At 62.5% G+C, this 20,783-nt stretch overlaps 1 protein-coding gene across 2 annotated transcripts in view; it reads right to left on the bottom strand.

Moving 5' to 3' along the window:
- TET3 (tet methylcytosine dioxygenase 3) overlaps window positions 1-19,883 on the bottom strand; it is a 28,317-nt gene extending 8,434 nt beyond the window's left edge. The window contains exons 1-3 of one of the 2 annotated variants that reach the window (XM_037371702.1): window positions 19,719-19,883; window positions 4,011-6,234; window positions 1,286-1,376 (exon numbers count right to left, since the gene is read on the bottom strand). In XM_037371702.1, the coding sequence (XP_037227599.1) occupies window positions 1,286-1,376; window positions 4,011-6,189 (2,270 nt within the window). In that variant the 5' untranslated portion in view covers window positions 6,190-6,234; window positions 19,719-19,883. Of the gene's footprint in view, window positions 1-1,285; window positions 1,377-4,010; window positions 6,235-7,613; window positions 7,702-19,718 lie in introns of those variants that run through there. The other variant, XM_037371701.1, reaches the window with a different exon arrangement.
- Between the last annotated feature and the right edge of the window lie 900 nt (window positions 19,884-20,783).

Genomic DNA, 20,783 nt, shown 5'->3' with positions numbered 1-20,783 from the left:
CCACTCACCCTGACAGGACCTCACTTGCCCTCACAAGAACCCACCCACCCTTGTGGCCCCCCATTCACCCTCACAGGACCCCAATCACCCTCATGGGCCACCACACACTCTCACAAGCCCCCCTGGAACCCTACTTGCCCTCATGGGCCCCCACTCACCCTCACAGGACCCCACTCGCCCTCACATGACCCCATGGGACCCTACTTGCCCTCATGGGCCTGTACTCACTCTCATAGGATCCCACCACCCTCATGGGCTCCCACTCACCCTCACAGGACCTCACTTGCCCTCACAAGAACCCACCCACCCTCACAGGACCCCACTCATCCTCATGGGCCCCCACATGCTCTCACGAGCCCCCATGTGACCCTACTTACCCTCATGGGCCCCCACTCACCCTCACAGGACCCCACTCGCCCTCACAAGACCCCACTCGCCCTCACAAGACCCCATGGGACCCTACTTGCCCTCACGGGCTCCCACTCACCCTCACAGGACCCCACTCGCCCTCACAAGACCCCACTCGCCCTCACAAGACCCCACTCACCCTCACAAGACCCCATGGGACCCTACGTGCCCTCACAGGCCCCCACTCGCCCTCACAGGACCCCACTCGCCCTCACAGGACCCCACTCGCCCTCACAGGACCCCACTCGCCCTCACAGGACCCCATGGGACCCTACTTGCCCTCACGGGCCCCCACTCACCCTCACAGGACCCCACTCGCCCTCACAAGACCCCACTCGCCCTCACAAGACCCCATGGGACCCTATGTGCCCTCACAGGCCCCCACTCACCCTCACAGGACCCCACTCGCCCTCACATGACCCCATGGGACCCTACTTGCCCTCACGGGCCTGTACTCACCCTCACAGGACCCCACTCGCCCTCACAAGACCCCACTCGCCCTCACAAGACCCCACTCGCCCTCACAAGACCCCATGGGACCCTACGTGCCCTCACAGGCCCCCACTCACCCTCACAGGATCCCACTCGCCCTCACAGGACCCCACTCGCCCTCACAGGACCCCATGGGACCCTACTTGCCCTCATGGGCCCCCACATGCTCTCACAGGACCCCACACACCCTCATGGGCCCCCAACCACCCTGACAGGACCTCACTTGCCCTCATGAGCCCCCACATGCTTTCACAAGCCCCCACGGGACCCTACTTTGCCCTCATGGGCCCACACTCGCCCTCAGAGAACAACACAGGCCTCCCCTCCCCGCCCCCCCCAACCCTCACGGCCCCCCTGCCGGGACGCCCGGGGCCGGGGTCCTTACCGCTCCTCCATGAGCTCCCTGATGGACGCCACAGTGGGCCCCGAGCCCAGGTGGGTGTAATACGGCCCCTCGTCCTTCTCCACGATTTGCTCTGCAGAGTCAGGAGGGGGGAGAGAGATTTCAGGGTCTGCACCTCGGCCGGCTGCCCCCACAGACGCCAGACCCAGATTCCCTCCAACCCAGCACTTCTGCATCAAAAATCAAGGGCTCTTCAAAGGCGTCTCCCCCTAAGAGCATCGGGGAAGGGAAACTGCAATTAGCAGTTTGTTAAACAGCCCGGCAGCTCCTCTTCATTGTCTGCCCTGGCAAATGCTCCCAGCACTAAAATGCCGCTGGGGAACAAGGAGGCGGGGGTTCAGACCCGCGCCCATCCCTTCTGGGGACCCAAAAACCTCCCCAAGTGGCTGCAGCCCCTCCAAGGATGCTGGCAGCAACCACGGCTCTGTCCCGGCACAGGGGATTTGCGCCAGCCGCTGGAGCGCGGTGCGTTTTGATGAGTTCTGCCAAAAAGAAGCAATCGGCGGCGGTGGGCGATTTGGCTTACAAACCCCCCTCCTCGTCACTGGCCACCCTGCTCCCTGCCAGAACCACCCTGGGCACCCGTATGGCCCTGTTCACTGGGACCAGCCCAGCTGGATGCTGCCAAAACCACCACAGGATGATCTGGGGGCTGGAAGGTACTGCTGCCTGCTTTCAGGCTTGTCCCGAGGATTTGGTGATGCTCATGGGATGCCCCAAGCTGGCCGAGCCTGTGTAAGGAAGGAGCTGCTGCACAGGGGAGAGGCTGAAGGATGCTGGAGCTACCGGACAAGGATGCTCAAAGATACAGGAGGAGGCTGGGGCTCAGGGAGAAGGATGCTGGAGCTACCAGACAAGGATGCTCCAGATACAAGAGAAGGATGCTCCAGATACAGGAGAAGGATGCTGGGGCTACCAGACAAGGATGCTCCAGATACAGGAGAAGGATGCTGGGGCTACCAGACAAGGATGCTCCAGATACAGGAGAAGGATGCTGGGGCTACCAGACAAGGATGCTCCAGATACAGGAGAAGGATGCTGGGGCTACCAGACAAGGATGCTCAAGATACGGGAGAAGGATGCTGGGGCTACCAGACAAGGATGCTCAAGATACGGGAGAAGGATGCTGAGGCTACTGGAGAAGGATGCTGAGGCTACCAGAGAAGGATGCTCAGGATGCAGCAGAAGGATGCTGGGGCTCCAGGAGAAAGATGCTGGGGCTCCAGCCCTGCAAGCAACACACCCCCACCCCCACCCCCACAGCAGCAGCAAACCCCTTGGGGCTTTTAGGGCACGAAGGTGCTGCTGCGGGACGCAAAGGCTGCTCTGGGCAGCCCTGGTGGCACAAGGGTCAATCCCCGGAGCACGGGGATGCTCCAGCGCCGCCGGGTGGGATGCATCCGGCGCGACGGCTGGGTCTGATGTGTCTTTCCACCCCTCCGCTCTCACCGCCCTGATTTTCATTCCTGTCATGTCTAACTGGCTGGGCGCCAGGGTGAGGAGAAAGCCGGGCTCAGCTGGGCTGCAGCTGTCCAGACAGAGATCAATACGGGACGCGCACCGAAGGCTGATTTTATTACAGCGTCTAACAGCACAGGCACCTAATAAAGCCCCGAGCCCCGACTCCTACTTAATTGCTTTCTCCCACAGCTTTTTCCTTAATAAAATGGAGAGAAGTGGCAGGGGGGGAATCGCCCCCTCTCCCAGCCTCTAAACCACGCTGCAAAACTAAAAAAGCAACCCGAATCTTTTCCTGCCACCGCGGGGCAAAACTCCGAGATCAGTTTGAGCAGCTCCAGAAAAGCCTTTCATTCGCTTGCTGCCGTTTGGGCTAATTACTGCTGCCATTTACAAGCAAATAAATAAATAATCATAAGCCCCACTAATAAAGTGCAGCTTCTGTGCTTAGCCCGAAGCCACCTCTCCCAGCGGCGCAGGGGCTCGTTTTTCCGGCTGGATGCCCCAAATCCTCATCCTGCTCTTCCCAGGGAAGACCGCAGCTCTGGTCTAAATTTGGGGGGGGGGGGGGGGGGGGGGTGGGGGCGGAGAAGAATCCAGCTCCCCACACTCGGATGGAGGCGGCTGCAAGGACCAGGCAGGAATTCTCTAGCACTTGCTACAAAACCTAACAAATGCCAACGCACATTAAAAAAAAAACAACCAAAACCAAACAAACAACCAAAAAAAAAAATAAAATCCAAGAGTTTGGTACTTTTTCAGTGCATCCCAGTGGCATCGGCCACCAAACAACCCAGCATCTCGGTGGCAAATATGGCTCCGGGCATAAGCACGCACACCGAGCCTAAGTTTTTGGTTTCAAATAGCAGCAATAACCAGGTGAGCTGGATTTTAGGTGGATTTCGGCACTGGGGCCAAAATCTTTGGGATTCAGCTGAGCAGTTATGTGGAGGAAAAACCCAACAGCCCTTTGGTTTTGCTGCTTTTCCAACTCACACCGGCACAGCCAGGTTGGCGTCAGCTCCACCCCGGCGTTTGCCGTCCGACGGTAGAAATGGAAGAGAAAGCAGCAGGGTTTCACCCGGCGGGTGGCACATCCCCCAAAAAAAGCAGGGGCTTTGCCAGCGCGGCAGCACGGCTCTTGTTATTTACCCAGGGTAATCCCACCCTGCAAAGCCACCTCCTCAAAATGCATCCCCCCGCTGTTCACCCCCACCCCAGTAAGCCCCCCGTCCGGCCGTTTGCTCACCGACACAGTCGCAGGTGGGGAATTCTGCTTGCGCCCGCTTGGCCGGGGTGTCCAGGAGGCTTTTGGTCGGTGTGTCCAGGTATTTCAGCGGCGACTCCAAGAAGCCGCTCAGGGTCGGCGTCAGCGGCACCTCGTCCTTGGTGGGTGTCCCGTCGGCATCATCCACGTCCGGGTTTTGGCTTTCCTCAGAGTAAAAGCACGTGGTGGACACCACAGTGATAGCACCAGAAGACTCGATTTTGATCTGTTTAGGGGACCGGGCGGTGAAGGGGGACTCTGAAAGCGGACCCTTCCCCGGTGAGAATGAAAAGCTTTTGGGTCCGGCTTGGGAAGCACTGCTGGAAGCCGGGGCGGCGGAGGCGGCGGTGGGGGGCACTTGCAGAGCTGGTTCTGGCCCCCCTGGCAGCTCGGCAGCCCCGGGGGCGAGCGGGGTGGGTGTCTCGGGGGGCTGCAGGTTGAAATTCTCCCCGAATTCAGCTTCAAATTGCCGGATGAGTTCTTCCAGCTTGTCATCCACCATGATGGGGGTGGGGGCGGCCGGCGGGGGGGCGGCCGGTGCTTCCTCTGAGCCGGTTGAGCCCACCGGCGCCGGGTGAATTTGGGGGCCCCCCCCGGGGGCACCCCTTTCCTGAGAGTCGGGAGCCGGGGGGCCGCCGTCGAGGGGGTTGGGTGGCGGGGGGCGAGCGGCGGGCAGGGGTAGTGCAAGAGGCTGGAGCGGGAAGGCAGGCGGCGGCGGCGGTTCGGTTTGCATCTCTTCGGTGGGGGGTTCGGCGGGCGTCCGAAACCCCTCCAGGCTGATCTGCCAGAGGGGCAGGAAGAGCGGCTGTGAGTCCTTCTGCTTTGCCTTCTTGATCTGCACTTGTTTACGGAGCGGTTTGGCCAGGGGGGGCTTTTCGGGCGGCGTTTTCTTCTTCTTCTCTTTGGCCTGCTTTTCGAAGGGCTTGGGGGGCACGGCTGGGGTGCCGGGAGCCCACCAGCCACTCGGCCGATCTGGGGGTGTTGTTGCCGCCGCCGCCAGGCTTTGCTCAAGGAAGAGGCTGCGCTTGTGGTGGAGATGCTGCTGCAGGACCAGCTGTGTCTTCTTGTGCAGGTCAGGCTCCGGCGGCGCCGGCAGCGAACGGGGGCTTGCCGGCACCTCCTTGCCAGGGACTCGTTCGGGGGGCTCTGTTTTAGGCGCTGTCACTTTGCCAGCCGTCGCTTCAGGTCTCTTGAAAGCCGCCTTGATGTAGTCGTCGGCGTTACCCAGCAGCTGCTCCAGCTCTGCCATGGGGTCTCCAGCCCCCGCCGCCCCCTCGGCCTCCAGCCCCCACGCCGTCGCGAAGCCCCCCCGAGGAGGTGCTGCACCAAAAAATGGCTCCGGTGCTGCTCGCGGCTCCGGCGGGTAACGGGGCTCATCCCCTCGCTGCCACACGGCCCCCGGCGGGGCAAGGGGGCCGGGGCCGAAGGGGGCAGCGGGGGGGGGCGGGGGGGGCGGCGGCGGGGGCTGGCCATCGCCGGCCGGCTGGGGGAGAGCGGCCGAGAGCTGCGTCAGGGCTTCGATGGCTATGGCGGTCTGCAGGCTGATGTTCTTCTCCTTGGCGATGGTCAACGCGCTTTGGGAAAAGGGGAGGCCGTCGGGCGGGCACGGCTCGGCGGTCTCAGGCACCGGCTGGGGGTCGATAGCACCTTCCTGGGGGGGTGGCGGGGGGTTGGCGGTGGCACAGGGCCGCGGCGATGCCGGCTCTTCGCCGAGAGCTGTCTTGATCTTTTGCTCCAGCCATTCCAGGTAGTCGGGGCACTCGGGGCCGTCGCAGTTGCAGTTGGGGGGCTTCACGCCGTGCTTGGCCAAAGCCAGCGCAGCCTTGAGGGCGTGCAGGTCCTCCCCCCTCGGCACGCCGTCCACCGCGCTCAGCCCACCTCGGCTCATCTCCGAGTCGAACTTCTCGTACAGCAGTGACGGCGAACCCGGGGGCGGTAGCCGGTAGGAGGAAACAGCTTCAGCCACCGCCGAAAAGGCCACCAGGTTCCTGACGTCTTCCAAGTGGGCTTTCCCAGCGGCGGGCGGCTGGCCCGGCGACCAGCCGCTCGGCTCCATCAGTGCGGTGCCCCCCGCCTCCGGCCGGCCCCCATTTGCCAGGCTGAGCCCGCTGCCCTCGTTCAGCCGCCTTTCTTCGACATAATTAATTGGCCCTTCTTCCATTTGGCTTCTGCTGGGTCCATCAACCGGGTCGCCCGCCGAACCTGTCTGCAAGGAAGGAGAGAGAGGAGATGTGAACAAGCCCCACCATGACCCACGTGTAATCATCCTCACCCCAATTCCTCCCCCTTTTGTTTTTTTTTTAATTCCCCCTTTCCCCATCTCTTTTTCTAACCTGGGTGATGAGCCACGCACAAAAATACTCGGCACTGGCAAAACCACGCGGGTTCTGCCTGGTGTGTAAGGAGCAGCTCAGCTCGAAAGGCGGCCAGTTTCCACTGCGCCGGCCCCGCACCGCCCACGTCCCCACCCTACCACCCGCTTTCGAAATAGCTCACGGGACAGTTCGGGATTTCCATCGCCTGCCGAGGGTGAGACGTGCGGGGTGGGACGGGGAAGGCGTCCCCAGCTTCAGCAACACAGTTTGTACCAGCGAAGGAAGCACCAAACGGGGAGAAAAAAAGGGGAGGGGGGGGGGGGGGTGTTGGACCCGTGCCCAAAGCAAACATCCTGGCTGGGAGCAGCCGTCCTTCGCCGGGGGCCGCGGCACGGCAGGAAGCCACCGAGTTGGCTACACCAGTGCCAGGGGCAGCGCGGGGATGCTTTCACCTCGAATAACCCGGCGTCTGTATCAACACGGCTGGCCAGGGCCCCCGGCAACGCCGAGCTACAGCGCCGGCGTCCAGAAAACCGGCCGCGTGCCAAGAAGAGACCAAAACCATTAGAGCCGTCTGTGCCGACGCGATGTGGCGGCACCCAGGGAGCCCATCACCCCAGCGTCTGGGCTCGCGTGCCCCGGTTAAGACCCTCCAAAGGGTTTTGCCAAGCATTGATTGGGGGGGGGTGGGGGTGTGTGCCTTTCTGTGCTCTGTGGCTCTCTCCCCCCTTGGGATTTTAGTTCTCCGGCAGCGCGGTGCTGGGCGCTGGCAGCGTATTTAGCAGTTTGCCGATAACCAGGGGGAGCTTCCTGCAAGCTAAAAATACAGCTGGAAAAAAAATACGACACAGCAAGCGAAGGCTGTGGGCAGAGCTTCCTGCCTCTGGACGGTCCTAGTACCGGCTCCCCGGAAGGATCCGCAGCCCAGACTTGCTGGGAGACCCCGAGTTATGCTCCTTGTTCAAGCAAGCTGACAGTGTGCGGCTGGTGGTGGTGGAGCCGCGTTTAACCCTTCAGCTGCCAGCCCCAGGCTTCAGCACCGGCGTCTTTCGGGATGAGAGGGTGAGTGAAGCCGCACGCTTGAGCATGGCGGAGATAAGCACGCTGCTGACAGCGGCGAAACCCCGGAAAAAGTGGGGAGGAACCACCCCCAACACGATCATATCCCAAAAAATCCCCCCTCCCTGGGGGTGAAAACAGAGGAGTTTCACAATTCAGCAATTAATTTGCTGAACAAATCACCGCGGCCCCACTCTGGCACAGGGCTCACCCTGGTGCTGCCGTGGCTTTATAGGGGCTCCAGCTTCGGTCCCTTCGCAGCATCCCCAGAGCCAAGCGACGGAGCCGCGAGCGATGGGACCGGTCCTTCAGGTCTGGGGAGCAAGTGCTTCGCCTCCGGTTTGTGCCGTTCCCGGCGAAATGGCAGCCTGGGCAGGGTGGGGACCACACGCCGCCTCCGCTCTCCTTTACAAACCAAGGAAGAAACAGCCTCACCCGTCCTTCCTACGCTGTCATCTTCCTCCTCCTCCCCAGCCAAAAGGGTTTTTCCCAAGTGGCGCACGGAGATAAATGCCCCCAGCCCCCTCCGAGACCTTGCGGGGGGGACACACTCGTGCCCCGAAGCGTCCCTGGCATCGCAGTGGTGACGCCAGCCCGGAGAAATGATGACAAACCTGTTTTTTGCTCTGGGTGGGGACCGGACGCAAGCCCCAAGGGTCTCAGCTGGAGGCAGGGGGAACCTGCTGGGGAAGGGCAGGGGAAGCCCCAAAAAGCAGCCACCGGGCCAGGGTGGTACCCTGGGCTGCTCCATCCCATAAATCAGGTTATCCAGCCAGGAAAATAGTTCACCCTGCGAATGCAAGGTGGGAGCGAGCATCCCCCGCTGCTCCTAAAGGGTTAATCTGAAAGCTACAACCTTCCCCAAATCAGTGGGAAGGGGGGAAAAATAATATCTCTATATAGATATTTCAAAAATAGAATTATTTTTTTTTCCCTGGCACTCTCATCCAGCTCCTTTTGTTCCCAGCCCCGCGGGCCAGGAGGTGGAAACCCCTCACGGCTTCTCCCCAAAAATCGCCCCACATCCCCATCCCGACTCACTCCGGCAGCATCCACAGAAATCCCTCCATCACTGCCGTAGACACTTATTCCTGCACGCCTCGGCCCCGTTTTCCCTGGAAAAAGCGCTGCCTGCCCAAACCTCCTTCCATTCACCCCAGGAAAGAATAAAAGCCGGGATGGGGGGAGGGAAATAAATTAAAAGCAAAGCCCAAGGCTTGGCTGGGGTCAGCTGGGCGGCTCAGCTGCTGCTGGTGCCTCCCGCATCCCCCGAGAGCTGGGAAGGGGGAAGGATCCCCCCGGGATGGAAACACTCGGGGTTGAACCTGTTCTTCCTCTTTTTATTATTATTTTAGCCCCGTTCCCAGCGCCTGCAGCGGAGGGACGGGGGCCAGGCGCTCGCGGCCGGCGGGGCGGAGGGCTCGGCCCGGGCCGTGCGGCGGCGACCCGGGTTCGGGGCCGGCTCCGGCCGGCGGCACTTACGTGTGGGGGGCGGGAGGCGGCGGGCGGCGGCGGCGGCCCCGGCCGGGGCGGGCGGAACGGAACGGGCTGTTCCAGCTCCAGCCGCGGCCGCCCCGGCCCTCCCCGCCCCCTGCAAACCAGCTGCGGGAGCCATTAGCCCCGGCGCGGCGCGCACGTAGGGACGGACGGACGGCCGAGCCCCCCCGGCCCCACCGCCCCCGGCCGAGCCCCCCCCGGCCCCACCGCCCCCGGCCGAGCCCCCCCGGCCCCACCGCCCCCGGCCGAGCCCCCCCCGGCCGAGCCCCCCCGGCCGAGCCCCCCCCGGCCGAGCCCCCCCCCGGCCCCACCGCCCCCGGCCGAGCCCCCCGGCCCCCCGGCCCCCGCGGCTCCGAGCCCCCTCCGGCCCGCGGCGGGAGGGGCGGCCCTAGCCCCGCCGGTGGCCCCACAGATGGATCCCGCGGCTCTCTATGGATCGTGCTGCCCCAGAGATCCCACTGCCCCACGGATCCCGTGGCCCTCTGTGGATCCTGCTGCCCTCGGTAGATGCCACTGCCCCACAGAGCCCACTGCCCTCTATGGATCCTGCAGCCCCAGAGATCACGCTGCCCTATAGATCTCACAGCCCTCTATAGATCCCATTGCCCTAGAGATCCTGCAGCCCTCTATAGATCCTGCTGCCCTAGAGATCCTGCAGCCCTCTATAGATCCTGCTGCCCTAGAGATCCCATGGCTCTCTGTAGACCCCGCTGCCCTAGAGATCCTGTGGCCCTCTTATAGATCCTGCTGCCCCAGAGATCCTGCAACCCTAGAGATCCCGTGGCCTTATAGATCCCACTGCCCTCTACAGATCCCACGACCCTAGAGATCCCATGGTCCTCTACAGATCCTGCTGCCCTAGAGATCCCACGGCCCTAGAGATCCTGCCGCCCTATCAATGCAGCAACCCATACATCCAGCAACCTGCATATTCAGCAATTTAATGTATCTAACAACCCTATATATCCAGCAACCCTATATAACCAACAGCCTATATACCATCCTATACATTCAACAGCTGTGTACATCCAGCAGCCCTATATATCCAGCAGCCCTATATATCCAGCAGCCCTATACAGTCAGCAATCTTATACATCCAGCGACCTGTGCAGCCAGTAACCATATATATCCCGCAACTTATATATTCCACAATCCCATATATCCAGCAGACCCACATAGCCATCAATCCTAAATACCCAAGTCCTATATATCCAGTGACCTATATATCCAGTGACCTATACATCCAACAACTCTACATGGCCAGAGTCTATACATCCCCCAACACTGGGTACCCGACAGTCCTATCCATCCGCATCCCAAAGCAGCCCCACACCGACCCACGACCAGGGGACGAACTGGGGGCCACACGCCCCCCCGAGGTGGTGACAGCCGTCCCTCTCCTGCCCCCGCTGCCCCCTCAAAGCCAAACCCGCTTGTCCCCCCGGTATTGTTCCTTTTTCTCCCTCTTTTCCCAATTATTCCTTTTAACCCTCCCATTAAAAAAATTCCGGAAGAAAAACAAACTAAAGCCACCCACAGCCAACAGGTTTTCCACCCCTAGTCCTGCGAAAACACCCACGTGCCCCCACCGGGATCCCAAAATTTCCCCGGTATAAATATGTGGGGGGGGGTTATTAAATCCCTTGGCAGGAGCCAAAGAGCTCCGCCGCAGAGAACGGAGCAATTCGGTCCACGCAAATGCCCTGGAAGACGCCGCTTGGTGTCGTCCCACTGCAAAAAAATGCTGAACTTTATTAAAAGCGCAGAATTTCCGAGCCGCCACGGTTAGAGCGCAGCGGCGGGGCTGCGGAGCCCTTCCCAGTGGATCGGGGGGGGGGGGGGGGCGGTGGGGGCAGCACGGTGGGGTGTCTGGGAGGTCAGCGGGTGCCGCTGCCAGGCGGCCGCACAGGCCGGCCAAGAGGCAGGAGGCAGCTTGGCTGCCGTCCCCACGCCGCGCCGGTGGAGCTCGGCCAGCCCCGGCACTCGCCTTGTGGTTTTCCTCCTCTGGCAACAACCTTTGGGGATGCTCCGCCGGGATGGTGGGTTGGGGGGCACCGCCGTGGGGCTGGGAGTGGGGGCGGGGGGGAGCCCCAAGCATCCTTCAGCTCAGGAGACCCTACAATAACCAACTGCCTGGCTGGTGTCACCAAAGGGCTTTGCCGGGGAAGGGAACGCCGCCGAAATCCCGCCCCAGGGAGCGATGCTCCTGGGGGGCACCGCCGCACCTCACCGCACCCCAAGGAATGGGAAACCCCCTCCCGGTCCCAACCCACCACCGCGGACCCCCGGTACCGGCAGGGGAGGATGCCAGAGAAGCCAAATGGCACGGATGCCCTACATCCACACTAACCGCTCCCGCAAATGGAAAATAAAGGATATTTGGGAAGCCCGAGCGGCGAGGCAGACCCGCGACACCCCCGGCTCCCCCCCAGCCGGGGTACCCACCGCGCCGGCTCGCGGTCCCGCTGCTTCCCGGCGCCGCGGGCGGCCGCGGCTGCCTCTCCCGCCTTGTTTTCCAAGCTGTTTCCATGGCCCCAGCTGACCCCGGCGCTGGGTCTGAGCTGCTCACTCCTGTCCTCATTTAGCCCGGAGAAAAGCCGGAATAGCGCCGATGCTGAGGGAGCTGAGCTGATTTACGCCGCGGGAAGCCCAGCTCCGCTTTACACCAGCCCCGGGAGCACTTTCGGAGACACCCATATCCCTAGCCCCGCTCCAGACAGCGCTGGGACCATTATTCCATCCCCTTTTCCTTCTCACCGTGGTATGATGAGACAGTTGAATGGGATATAGTCCCGCTCCCAGCTCCTGCACTGGTCTCCCACCAGTGCTGGGAGCCTCCGAGGGAAATGGGGGATTTTTTTCCAGGTGGAAAAAAATTTGTTCCCATCTCCATCCTCCTCATTTCCTCCAGGAAAAGGTTTTCCTTTTCAGAGGGGCCACAGCAGGGATGCTTGGGATTGGGATGTTTGGAGAAGGGATGCTCAGGGTACAGAAGTCGGGATGCTCAGGGATGGGATGCTCAGGGTACGGAAGGTCAGGATTGGGATGTTTGGAGAAGGGATGCTCAGGGTACAGAAGTCGGGATGCTCAGGGATGGGATGCTCAGGGTACGGAAGGTCAGGATTGGGATGTTTGGAGAAGGGATGCTCAGGGTACAGAAGTCGGGATGCTCAGGGATGGGATGCTCAGGGTACGGAAGGTCAGGATTGGGATGTTTGGAGAAGGGATGCTCAGGGTACAGAAATCGGGATGCTCAGGGATGGGATGCTCAGGGTACGGAAGGTCAGGATTGGGATGCTGGGGAAGGGATGCTCAAGGTACGGAAGCTCGGGGTTGGGGTGTTTGGGGCGGGGGTACTCGGGATCAGGATGCTCAGGGAGGGGATGTTTGGAGCAGGGATGTCTGGGTGAAGATGCTCGAGGTCAGGACACTCAGGATCGGGATGCTTGGGGCAGGAACGCTCAGGGAGGGGATACTTGGGGAGGGGCTACCCGGGTGAAGACGCTGGGGTTGGGACACTCAGGGAAGGGATGCTCAGCACTGGGGACAGGCAAGCGATGCTCCAGCGGATGTTCCCACCGGAGCAGCCTTTGGGAAGCACCCTGCCACGGCCAAGCCACAGCGTGCGTTCCCACTCCAGCGTGCCTTCCCAACCACGGCGCGGAGCCAAGCCGGGAGCCGCCAGTTGGCGCGGGCAGGGGGAACGGCTTGGCACAGCGCGGAGCCGCGTCAGGCTGTGGGCCCCGGCCGGGCAGGGATGGAGTGGAGCTCTTGAAAGGCAAAAGGAGGGGGAAAAAACTGCGGCGCTATTTTTGTTTCTTGGAGTGTTTTTTGCCTCAAACACAGCTGGCTCCTCTCGTGCCTGCGCTCGGCTACCAGATTGGCGCCAGGGCCAGCTGGGCAAAGCCAAATCACCGGCTGGCGGGGAGCAGTGCCTGCTCTGTCCCTGGGGAAGGAAGGAGAGGATGGGGAGGAAGGGGAAGGAAGGGAAGAGGAAGAAGAATGGTATAGGGAGGAATAGGAAAAAGGGGAAAGGGGAGGAGGAAGGGGACAAGGGGAGGAGGGGAAAGGGGAGAGGAAGGGGGAAAGGGGAGGAAGGGGAAAGGGGAGGAAGGGAAAGGGAGACGGGGAAAGGGAGGGAAGGGGAAAGGGGAGGACGGGGGAAAGGGGCGGAAGGGGACAAGGGGAGGAAGGGGAGGGGAGGAAGGGGAAAGGGGAGGAAGGGGAAAGGGAGGAAGGGGAAAGGGGAGGAAGGGGAAAGGGAGGAAGGGGAAAGGGGAGGAGGGGAAAGGGGAGGAAGGGGAAAGGGGAGGAAGGGGAAAGGGGAGGAAGGGGAAAGGGGAGGAAGGGGAAAGGGGAGGAAGGGGAAAGGGGAGGAAGGGGAAAGGGGAGGAAGGGGAAGGGGAGGAAGGGGAAAGGGGAGGAAGGGGAAAGGGGAGGAAGGGGAAAGGGGAGGAAGGGGAAGGGGAGGAAGGGAAGGGGAGGAAGGGGAAAGGGGAGGAAGGGGAAAGGGGAGGAAGGGGAAAGGGGAGGAAGGGGAAAGGGGAGGAAGGGGAAAGGGGAGGAAGGGGAAAGGGGAGGAAGGGGAAAGGGGAGGAAGGGGAAAGGGGAGGAAGGGGAAAGGGGAGGAAGGGGAAAGGGGGGAAGGGGAAAGGGGAGGAAGGGGAAAGGGGAGGAAGGGGAAAGGGAGGAAGGGGACAGGGGAGGAAGGGGAAAGGGGAGGCGGAAGGGGAGAAGGGGCGGAAGGGGGAAAGGGGAGGAAGGGGAAAGGGGAGGAAGGGGAAAGGGGAGGAAGGGGAAAGGGGGAGGAAGGGAAAGGGGGAGGAAGGGAAAGGGGGAGGAAGGGAAAGGGGCAGGAAGGGAAAGGGGGAGGAAGGGAAAGGGGAGGAAGGGAAAGGGGGAGGAAGGGAAAGGGGGAGAAGGAAAGGGGAGAATGGAAGGGGAGAAAGGGAAAGGGGGAGAAGGGAAAGGGGAGAAAGGAGAGAAGAGGATGAGGAAGGAAGGGAAGAAGAGGAAGATGGAGATGGGAGGAAAGGAAACAAGGAGAGGAAGGGGAAGGAGATGGGGAGAAAGGGGACAAGGTCAGGGAGGAAGGGGTCAGGAAGGAAAAAGGACCCACCTGGGAAGGAAGAAGGAAGAGGGAAGTGTGTGGGCCACGGGAGAAAGGCCCAGGGCCTCGCCTCGCCTCTCGCCCAGCCCGGCAGCGTTTGCCGTCCCACCCCAGCCACCCCCGCGGGGCTGGGCCGCATTTCACAGCCCCGCTGCCAGCGTCCCCTGTGGAACCGCGCTGGGTCCCCTCCCGGCCCCTCAGCCCCAGCATCCTGCCGTCACCACCCCAGCGGAGACACGTCCACCCTGAGGACCGCTTTGCATGGCAAACTGGGGGGAAAAGCTGGGTCTTGGGGAGCGAGGAGGAAAGCCACCCCATACCCACGCTCTAACCAAACTGCACCCCAATTTTCAAGGGTTTCCCTCCGGGTTTGAGCAAGGGGGGTTCCCTGCACCCTCCTGGCCCCCAGGTACAGGTTGGGGATGTGCCACCCAGCACCCATGGGTGCTGGGCTCCCCACCAGCCCATCCCTGTCCCATCATACCTGGGGGGTCCTGCAGTGTCCCCCGTTCCCCAGGACGGGGGACTCCTCACGCTACCACCGCCACCACTGTGCCGCACAGCCCGACCTTTCGGTAGAGGAGGAGGAGGAGGAGGAGAACCGTGCACGCCGCCGCCCTCCTGCCTGACAAGCGCGGACAAGTCGGCAGCGCGATGGCCGGCGGGCAGGAGCCAGGAGATGAGTGGGAGCCCAGCCCTGCCCGTCTGGGAGCAGGGAAAACGCCGGCTCTGCCAAACCCGGAGCTGGTTTCACTGCCACGACCCGTTCCCCATGGGGAAAACATCTGGCAGCGGGTGGGAGATGCGACCCCTCTGGATGAAATCCCTTTTCCAAAGGTGGAGGAAAATGCACGGGGTGGAAAACGTGTGCCAGCGGCACGGGCACTGTCTCATCACTAGCAAAACCATTTTGCAGCACTCTATAAAAGAAAAACCACCTTTTCCTTCCCCAAAATTTAAAGCTCCCCCTTCTATTCCAGCTGCCTCCCTGGGGGCCGCTGCCGCTGAGTCAGCACCGGCACTGCTGAGTCACCGCAGCCACCTCAGCCCCAACGCCAACCGGCTCCAGCGATGAGCTCAGCCACGGGGGCTTCGGCACCTCCACGCTCACCGGCACCTCCACGCTCACCGGCACCGCCACGCTCACCGGCACCGCCACGCTCACCGGCACCTCCACGCTCACCGGCACCTCCACGCTCACCAGCACCGCCACGCTCACCGGCACCTCCACGCTCACCGGCACCGCCACGCTCACCGGCACCTCCACGCTCACCGGCACCGCCACGCTCACCGGCACCGCCACGCTCACCGGCACCGCCACGCTCACCGGCACCTCCACGCTCACCAGCAGCTGCGGCACCGGCACTCCAGGGAGCTGCATGGCGAAGCTTTTCCCAGCACCTCTGACGACATTTTGGGGTCTCACCCGCTTTCACCCCCCGCCCCAAAACCTCACCCATCCCCAAAACTGCACCCATCAGCATCACCTCGAATCCAAGGCTACCTCAACGCGGCTGCCGGCTGGGCGAGGAAACCAGCAGCGTTTCAGCTCTTCCCACCCTCCAACCAGTGCTGCGGTCCTCTCCGAAAACACCCCATCACAAACCTCCCGCCAGCCGGGATGGCAGCTGCCATCGCCATCCGCATCCTCCCCATCTCGCTGAAAGAGGAACAGGAATCATAAAAAAAAGGGGGAAAAAAAATAAAATCTAATTTTCCTTTTTTTTTTTTTTTTTTCCTCCCTCCCCGCTGGGGTCATCCAGCACCGTGGGGGAAGCACCGCCGCCGCCTCCGGCTTCCCCAGCCCGGTGACGGGGCTGATGACTCACGGGGAAGGAGGGGGGGAAGCGGCGCGTGCACGGGGCCATCATGTTTGTAAACCTAAAAAAAGCCATGTGCGGGCAGGCAGCGTGCTCCGGCTGCCAGCGGCTGCAGAAGTGGAGCACGGCGACAGGCAAAGGGACAGGCGGTGGCTGCCTTGGTATTGGCATCCCGACCGGCTACGGCTCAGCCAGGTGGGAGAAGCCAGGGTTTGCATTGCGATGGCTTTAATTGGTGCAGCTTGAAGTGCCAGGGCTTTAAATCCAACAGCGTGAAGTGTGACGGTGTTAAATGCAACAGCGTTACATGCAACGGTGTTAAGAGGCAACGGCTTTAAGTGTAACAGCGTCAGATGCAACGGCGTAAGTACGACGGCTTAAATGCAACAGCATTAAGTGCGGTGGCTTTAATTGCAACACCAACTGGGGTTTCTAAGAGGCTCAGGGTCTTTAAAGCCTCTCACCCTGTTGCTGCTCATCCCCCCTTCTGCACTCGATCACCTTCCAGTGCAGCATTTGCAATGGGCCGCAGCCCCCAGGATGCTCCTCATCCTTTTCAGCCAGGCTGGAAGCGGGGGCTGCAGTGACCGGGGCTGTCACCAGCAGCCACCAGCTCTGCGGTGACAAACCCTCCAGCCATACACAGCATCCCCCGGCCTCTGCGCTGATGACTGCAAGCAACTTACAACTTGTTCCAATCCTTTTTTTTTTTTTTTTTTAACAGCATTTTCAGTGCTTGGGGTGGCTCGTGGCTTTTTTTTTTTTTTTTCCTCCTCCCCTTGTTTAGCTGTGATGGAAATTGCAAGGCTCTGGAGCTGTGGTCCCCGGCTCCCCCGTTTGACAGCAAAACCTGATTTAATCAAAGATGCGGCGATCTGGAATGTGCAGAGCACTTTTTTTTTTTTTTTTTCCCCCTTAAAGAACTGCCATTTTAGCTGTAGCAAACAAACACGCCCGCATTATCCCAGCGACACGGACTCCCTCCGACACCAGCAGAACCCTGCCGCAAATCCTGCTGCCAGCCCCCATCCTGCCAGCGCTGAGCATCCCGCCTCGGGGGAAAGCAGATTCGGCCCCGGGAGAGAGGAGAAACTTGGGGTTGAGCTGGTTTTGCGGGGCTGGCAGTGGCGTGGCAGGCAGATGTGGAGCAGGGACGGAGCTGATCGCAGCTGTTTCACCTCCAGCTCTTCCCGTTTAATTTCATCTCCCCTTGGAGCCGGCCGGGGAGGAGGGGTGGGGGGGGGGTGTATTTAAAAAAAAAAAAAAAAAAGCTCTTTCATCCTCAAAAATGGTCTGGCACCCTCTTGCACTAAGCTCAGGGAAGCAAGATGAAAAAGCTGGCAGAGGAGGGGAGAGGGGGAGAGCGGTCCCCAGGAGGGCTGTGTTTGGGGTGCATCACCCTTGTCCCAGCCCACATCCCGAACCGCGGCAGGGACAGCAAGGGGACACGACGGTGGGCGCTGGTGCTGGCCCCTTCGCTGCTGGCCCCTTAGAACGGTTCCCAGCGCGCACGTGGAGCGAGGGACACGGCAGGGACCCCAGCACGCGCGGGCAAGGAATGGGGACCCCACGGGGACCAGGGCTGCTGGCACATGCAGGCAGGGGACCTAGGAGCCCAATGTCACAGGGACAAGGACAAGGGAGCCCAGCGCAGGCAGGCAGGGGACTGGGGACCCCAAAGGCACAGGGATGGGGACCAGGGACCCTGCACATGCCAGGAGGGGAGCAGGGACACCAACGCTGAAATACCAAGGAGCAGGGAGCCCAGCACCACACAGGCAGCGGACAAGGGACCCCCCACCATAGGGATGGGGACACTGGCCAACACGAGACCCAAGACCCTGCTGTCAGTGGGGTGGGGACAGGGGAACCTCTGGCACCGTAGGGCAGGGGTTTGGGAACCACACTGCTGTGGGGACAGGGGACACACAATGCCACTAGGACAGGGGACACTGGCACAACACAGGCAGGGGGACTGCGGACCCCGATGCACATGATGGGGACCAGAGACCTCAGCACACACAGGCAGGGGACCCGGGACCTTGATGCTACAGGGGTGGGGATCCGGGGACCTGAGCAATGCAGGCAGGAATCCAAAATCCCAGTGGCACAGGGACAGGGACTGGGGACCCAGCCACACCACAGTGCCACTAGGATGGGGACCAGTGGGACCCCAGCACCCACAGGCAGGGACCCAGGACCCTGATGCCACCTAGGGACAGGCCACTGGTGACCCCAGCACATGCAGCAGAGGACCCGACGACCCTGATGGGCCCTGGGGACCGGGGACTGGGAGAGCCTCAGCACTATGCAGGCAGAGGACAGGAAGACCCTGATGCCATGGGGACAGGGACTGGGGAGACCAGCACATGCCACTGCAGGCAGAGGACAGAGGATCCTGATGCCATGGGGACAGCTCACTCCCAGCATCCTAGCCCTGGGACACGCCAGGAAAAGCTTTTTGGGACAGAGACCCCGCAAGCATAAACCGCACGTCCTGGAGGCATCATGCCACCACTTTTCTGTCCCCTGTCCCCAGTGTGGCCAGCAAAGCCCCACCAAGAATAGGCAAAGGAGGGCAGAGGAACATTTTGCCTTCCCAGGTCCCATCGGCTTCCTCCTCGAGCCACCTCTCCCCTTAATTACCTGCGATAAAGAGTTCAGGTCGGTAATCCGAAAAAACAAAACCTCATCACAGCTAATTAGGTGCCAAAGGCCAAGAGTGGGGCTCGTTTATGGGGCCACCCTAACAACCTGCCAGGACTCTGCTCCGGCGCTGCCCATCCCTCTCCAGCATGATGCAACCTCAGTGCTGCACCGGCCGCATCCCGGCACCTTGTGGTACCCAGCACCCCGGCACCTGCGATGGGGGTTGGTTTTGGGGGGTTTTTGGGGGGGGGGGGTTGGTAAAGCATCCACGGATCTGGAGGCAGCTCTGGTGTTGGCGGGTACACACGGCGGCGCATCCCGGGTGCGAGATCCCGAGCATCCCCCATCCCTCGCAAACACGTGGTGCCGAAGCCGCTCAGCGCGGACTCAAAACTTCGGGGCGGCCGCGCGTTTCGCCACGCTCTCCCTGACCTCAGCCATGTCCCCTGATGACACCCGCAGCCGGCGGGATGCTGCCCGTTGCCAAATCCCACCGCTCACAGCACCGGGATAACCCAAACCACCACCTTGGCTGGTGGATGAGACCCCCCCAAAAAAAAAAAGAGGACAAGCTGCGTTTTCTCCCCACCTCCATCCTACCCTCCCTGGTTATTGCCGGCGTGACACAAAGCGGGGGACAGACCCCGCCGGACCCCGTGTCCTCGTCACGGCGAGGGATGACAGCTGCCAGTGGCCGGGTGACGTCAGGGTGACGTCACACCAGGGGAGCCTCATTGCCCTTGTTAGCATCACCCCGTACCTCTGAGCTCAGCACATTTCGAGGATGCAGGGGAGAGGATGAATAAAAATAATAATTTACAAAAAAAAAAAAAAAAAAGAAAGAAAGAAAAAAAAGGTCGAAAGGAACGGGGGAATAAAGATGGGGGGGGGGGGGGGTTTAGGCGTTAGGCTTATCCACATACACACACACACCGCCCCCCGCCCCCAGGCTGGTGCTGGAGGGGAAGAAAAGGGGTAAAAGAAGGAAAAAAGGGAAAAATGCTGCCGGGAAGGGGGGCAGGGCCGGGCCGGGCGGTGCGTGTGTGTGTCCCCCCCGCCGCTTTGTCCTCAGGCCCCACCGCCCCCGCGCCCCCTCCGCGCCCACGGGGCCGCCACCGCGGGGGGGGGGGGGACGGACACGGCCCGGCCGGGCCGCACGGCGGGGGGGGAGCGGGGGGGCTGCGGGGGGCGCAGGGGGGGGTGGGGGTGCAGGGGGGTGGGGGTGCAGGGGGGTACTCACCTCGCCGCTGCCCCCGCCGCGGCCCCCGCGCAGCCCCCGCCGGGCCCCGCACGGATCCGGCCCTCAGGAGGAAGCCATCTTGTCTGCCTCTGCGCCGCGCTCCCTCACCGCCGCCCTGCTGCAGCCGGGGGGGGGGCTGGCCGGCGCATCTCTTCCTCGCCCCCCTCCTCCTCCTCCTCCTCCTCCTTCTCCTCCTTCCTCCTCCTTCCTCCTCCTCCTCCTCCCTCCGCGCAGCTGCCCCCCCCCTCCACGCGCGGCTCCCCCCCCCCCCCCCCCACGCAGCGCGACGCCGCCCGCGCGCTCCCCCCGCCGGGGCTGCGCAGGAGCGGGGGGGGGGGGGGGGGGGAGCGGGGGGGGGGGGGGGGGGAGCGGGGGGGGGGAGGGGGGGCTGGAGGAGGGGGTACAGGCACGGGCACGCACGCAGATCCCACCCCCCCCCCCAAAAAAAAAAAAAAATTGGGGTGAAGGACCCTAAACCCCACTCGTGTTGTGCCCCCCCTCACCGGGAAACTGAGGCAGGGCCGGGACCCCCAGCGTGGGGGGGAGGGGGGGCTGGAGAGGAGGGAGCACGGGCACGCACGCCGACCCCTCCCCCCCCCCCAAAAATAAAAATAAATGGGGTGAAGGACCCTAAACCCCACTCGTGTTGTGCCCCCCCTCACCGGGAAACTGAGGCAGGGCCGGGACCTCCAGCGTGGGGGGGAGGGGGGGCTGGAGAGGGGGGAGCACGGGCACGCACGCCGACCCCTCCCCCCCCCCCCAAAATAAAAATAAATGGGGTGAAGGACCCTAAACCCCACTCGTGTTGTGCCCCCCCCTCACCGGGAAACTGAGGCAGGGGCCGGGACCCCCGGGGGGGGGGGGCTGGAGGGGGGGGGGGCACAGGCACACATGCCGACCCCTCCCCCCCCACCAAAAAAAATATAAATAATGGGGTAAGGGACCCCAACCCTCACTCATCCCCCCCCCCCCCCCCCGGGAAAATGAGGCAGGGGCCGGGGCAGGGGGGCTGGGGGGGGGGGGGAGGCTGGAGCCGGGGGGGGGGGAGGCTGGAGCTGGGGGGGG

The sequence above is a fragment of the Falco rusticolus genome, chromosome 20, assembly GCF_015220075.1.
Source record: "Falco rusticolus isolate bFalRus1 chromosome 20, bFalRus1.pri, whole genome shotgun sequence".
NCBI lineage: Eukaryota > Metazoa > Chordata > Aves > Falconiformes > Falconidae > Falco > Falco rusticolus.
Note: the sequence above shows the minus strand (reverse complement) of the source record. Positions and strands in the feature narration are given on the sequence as shown.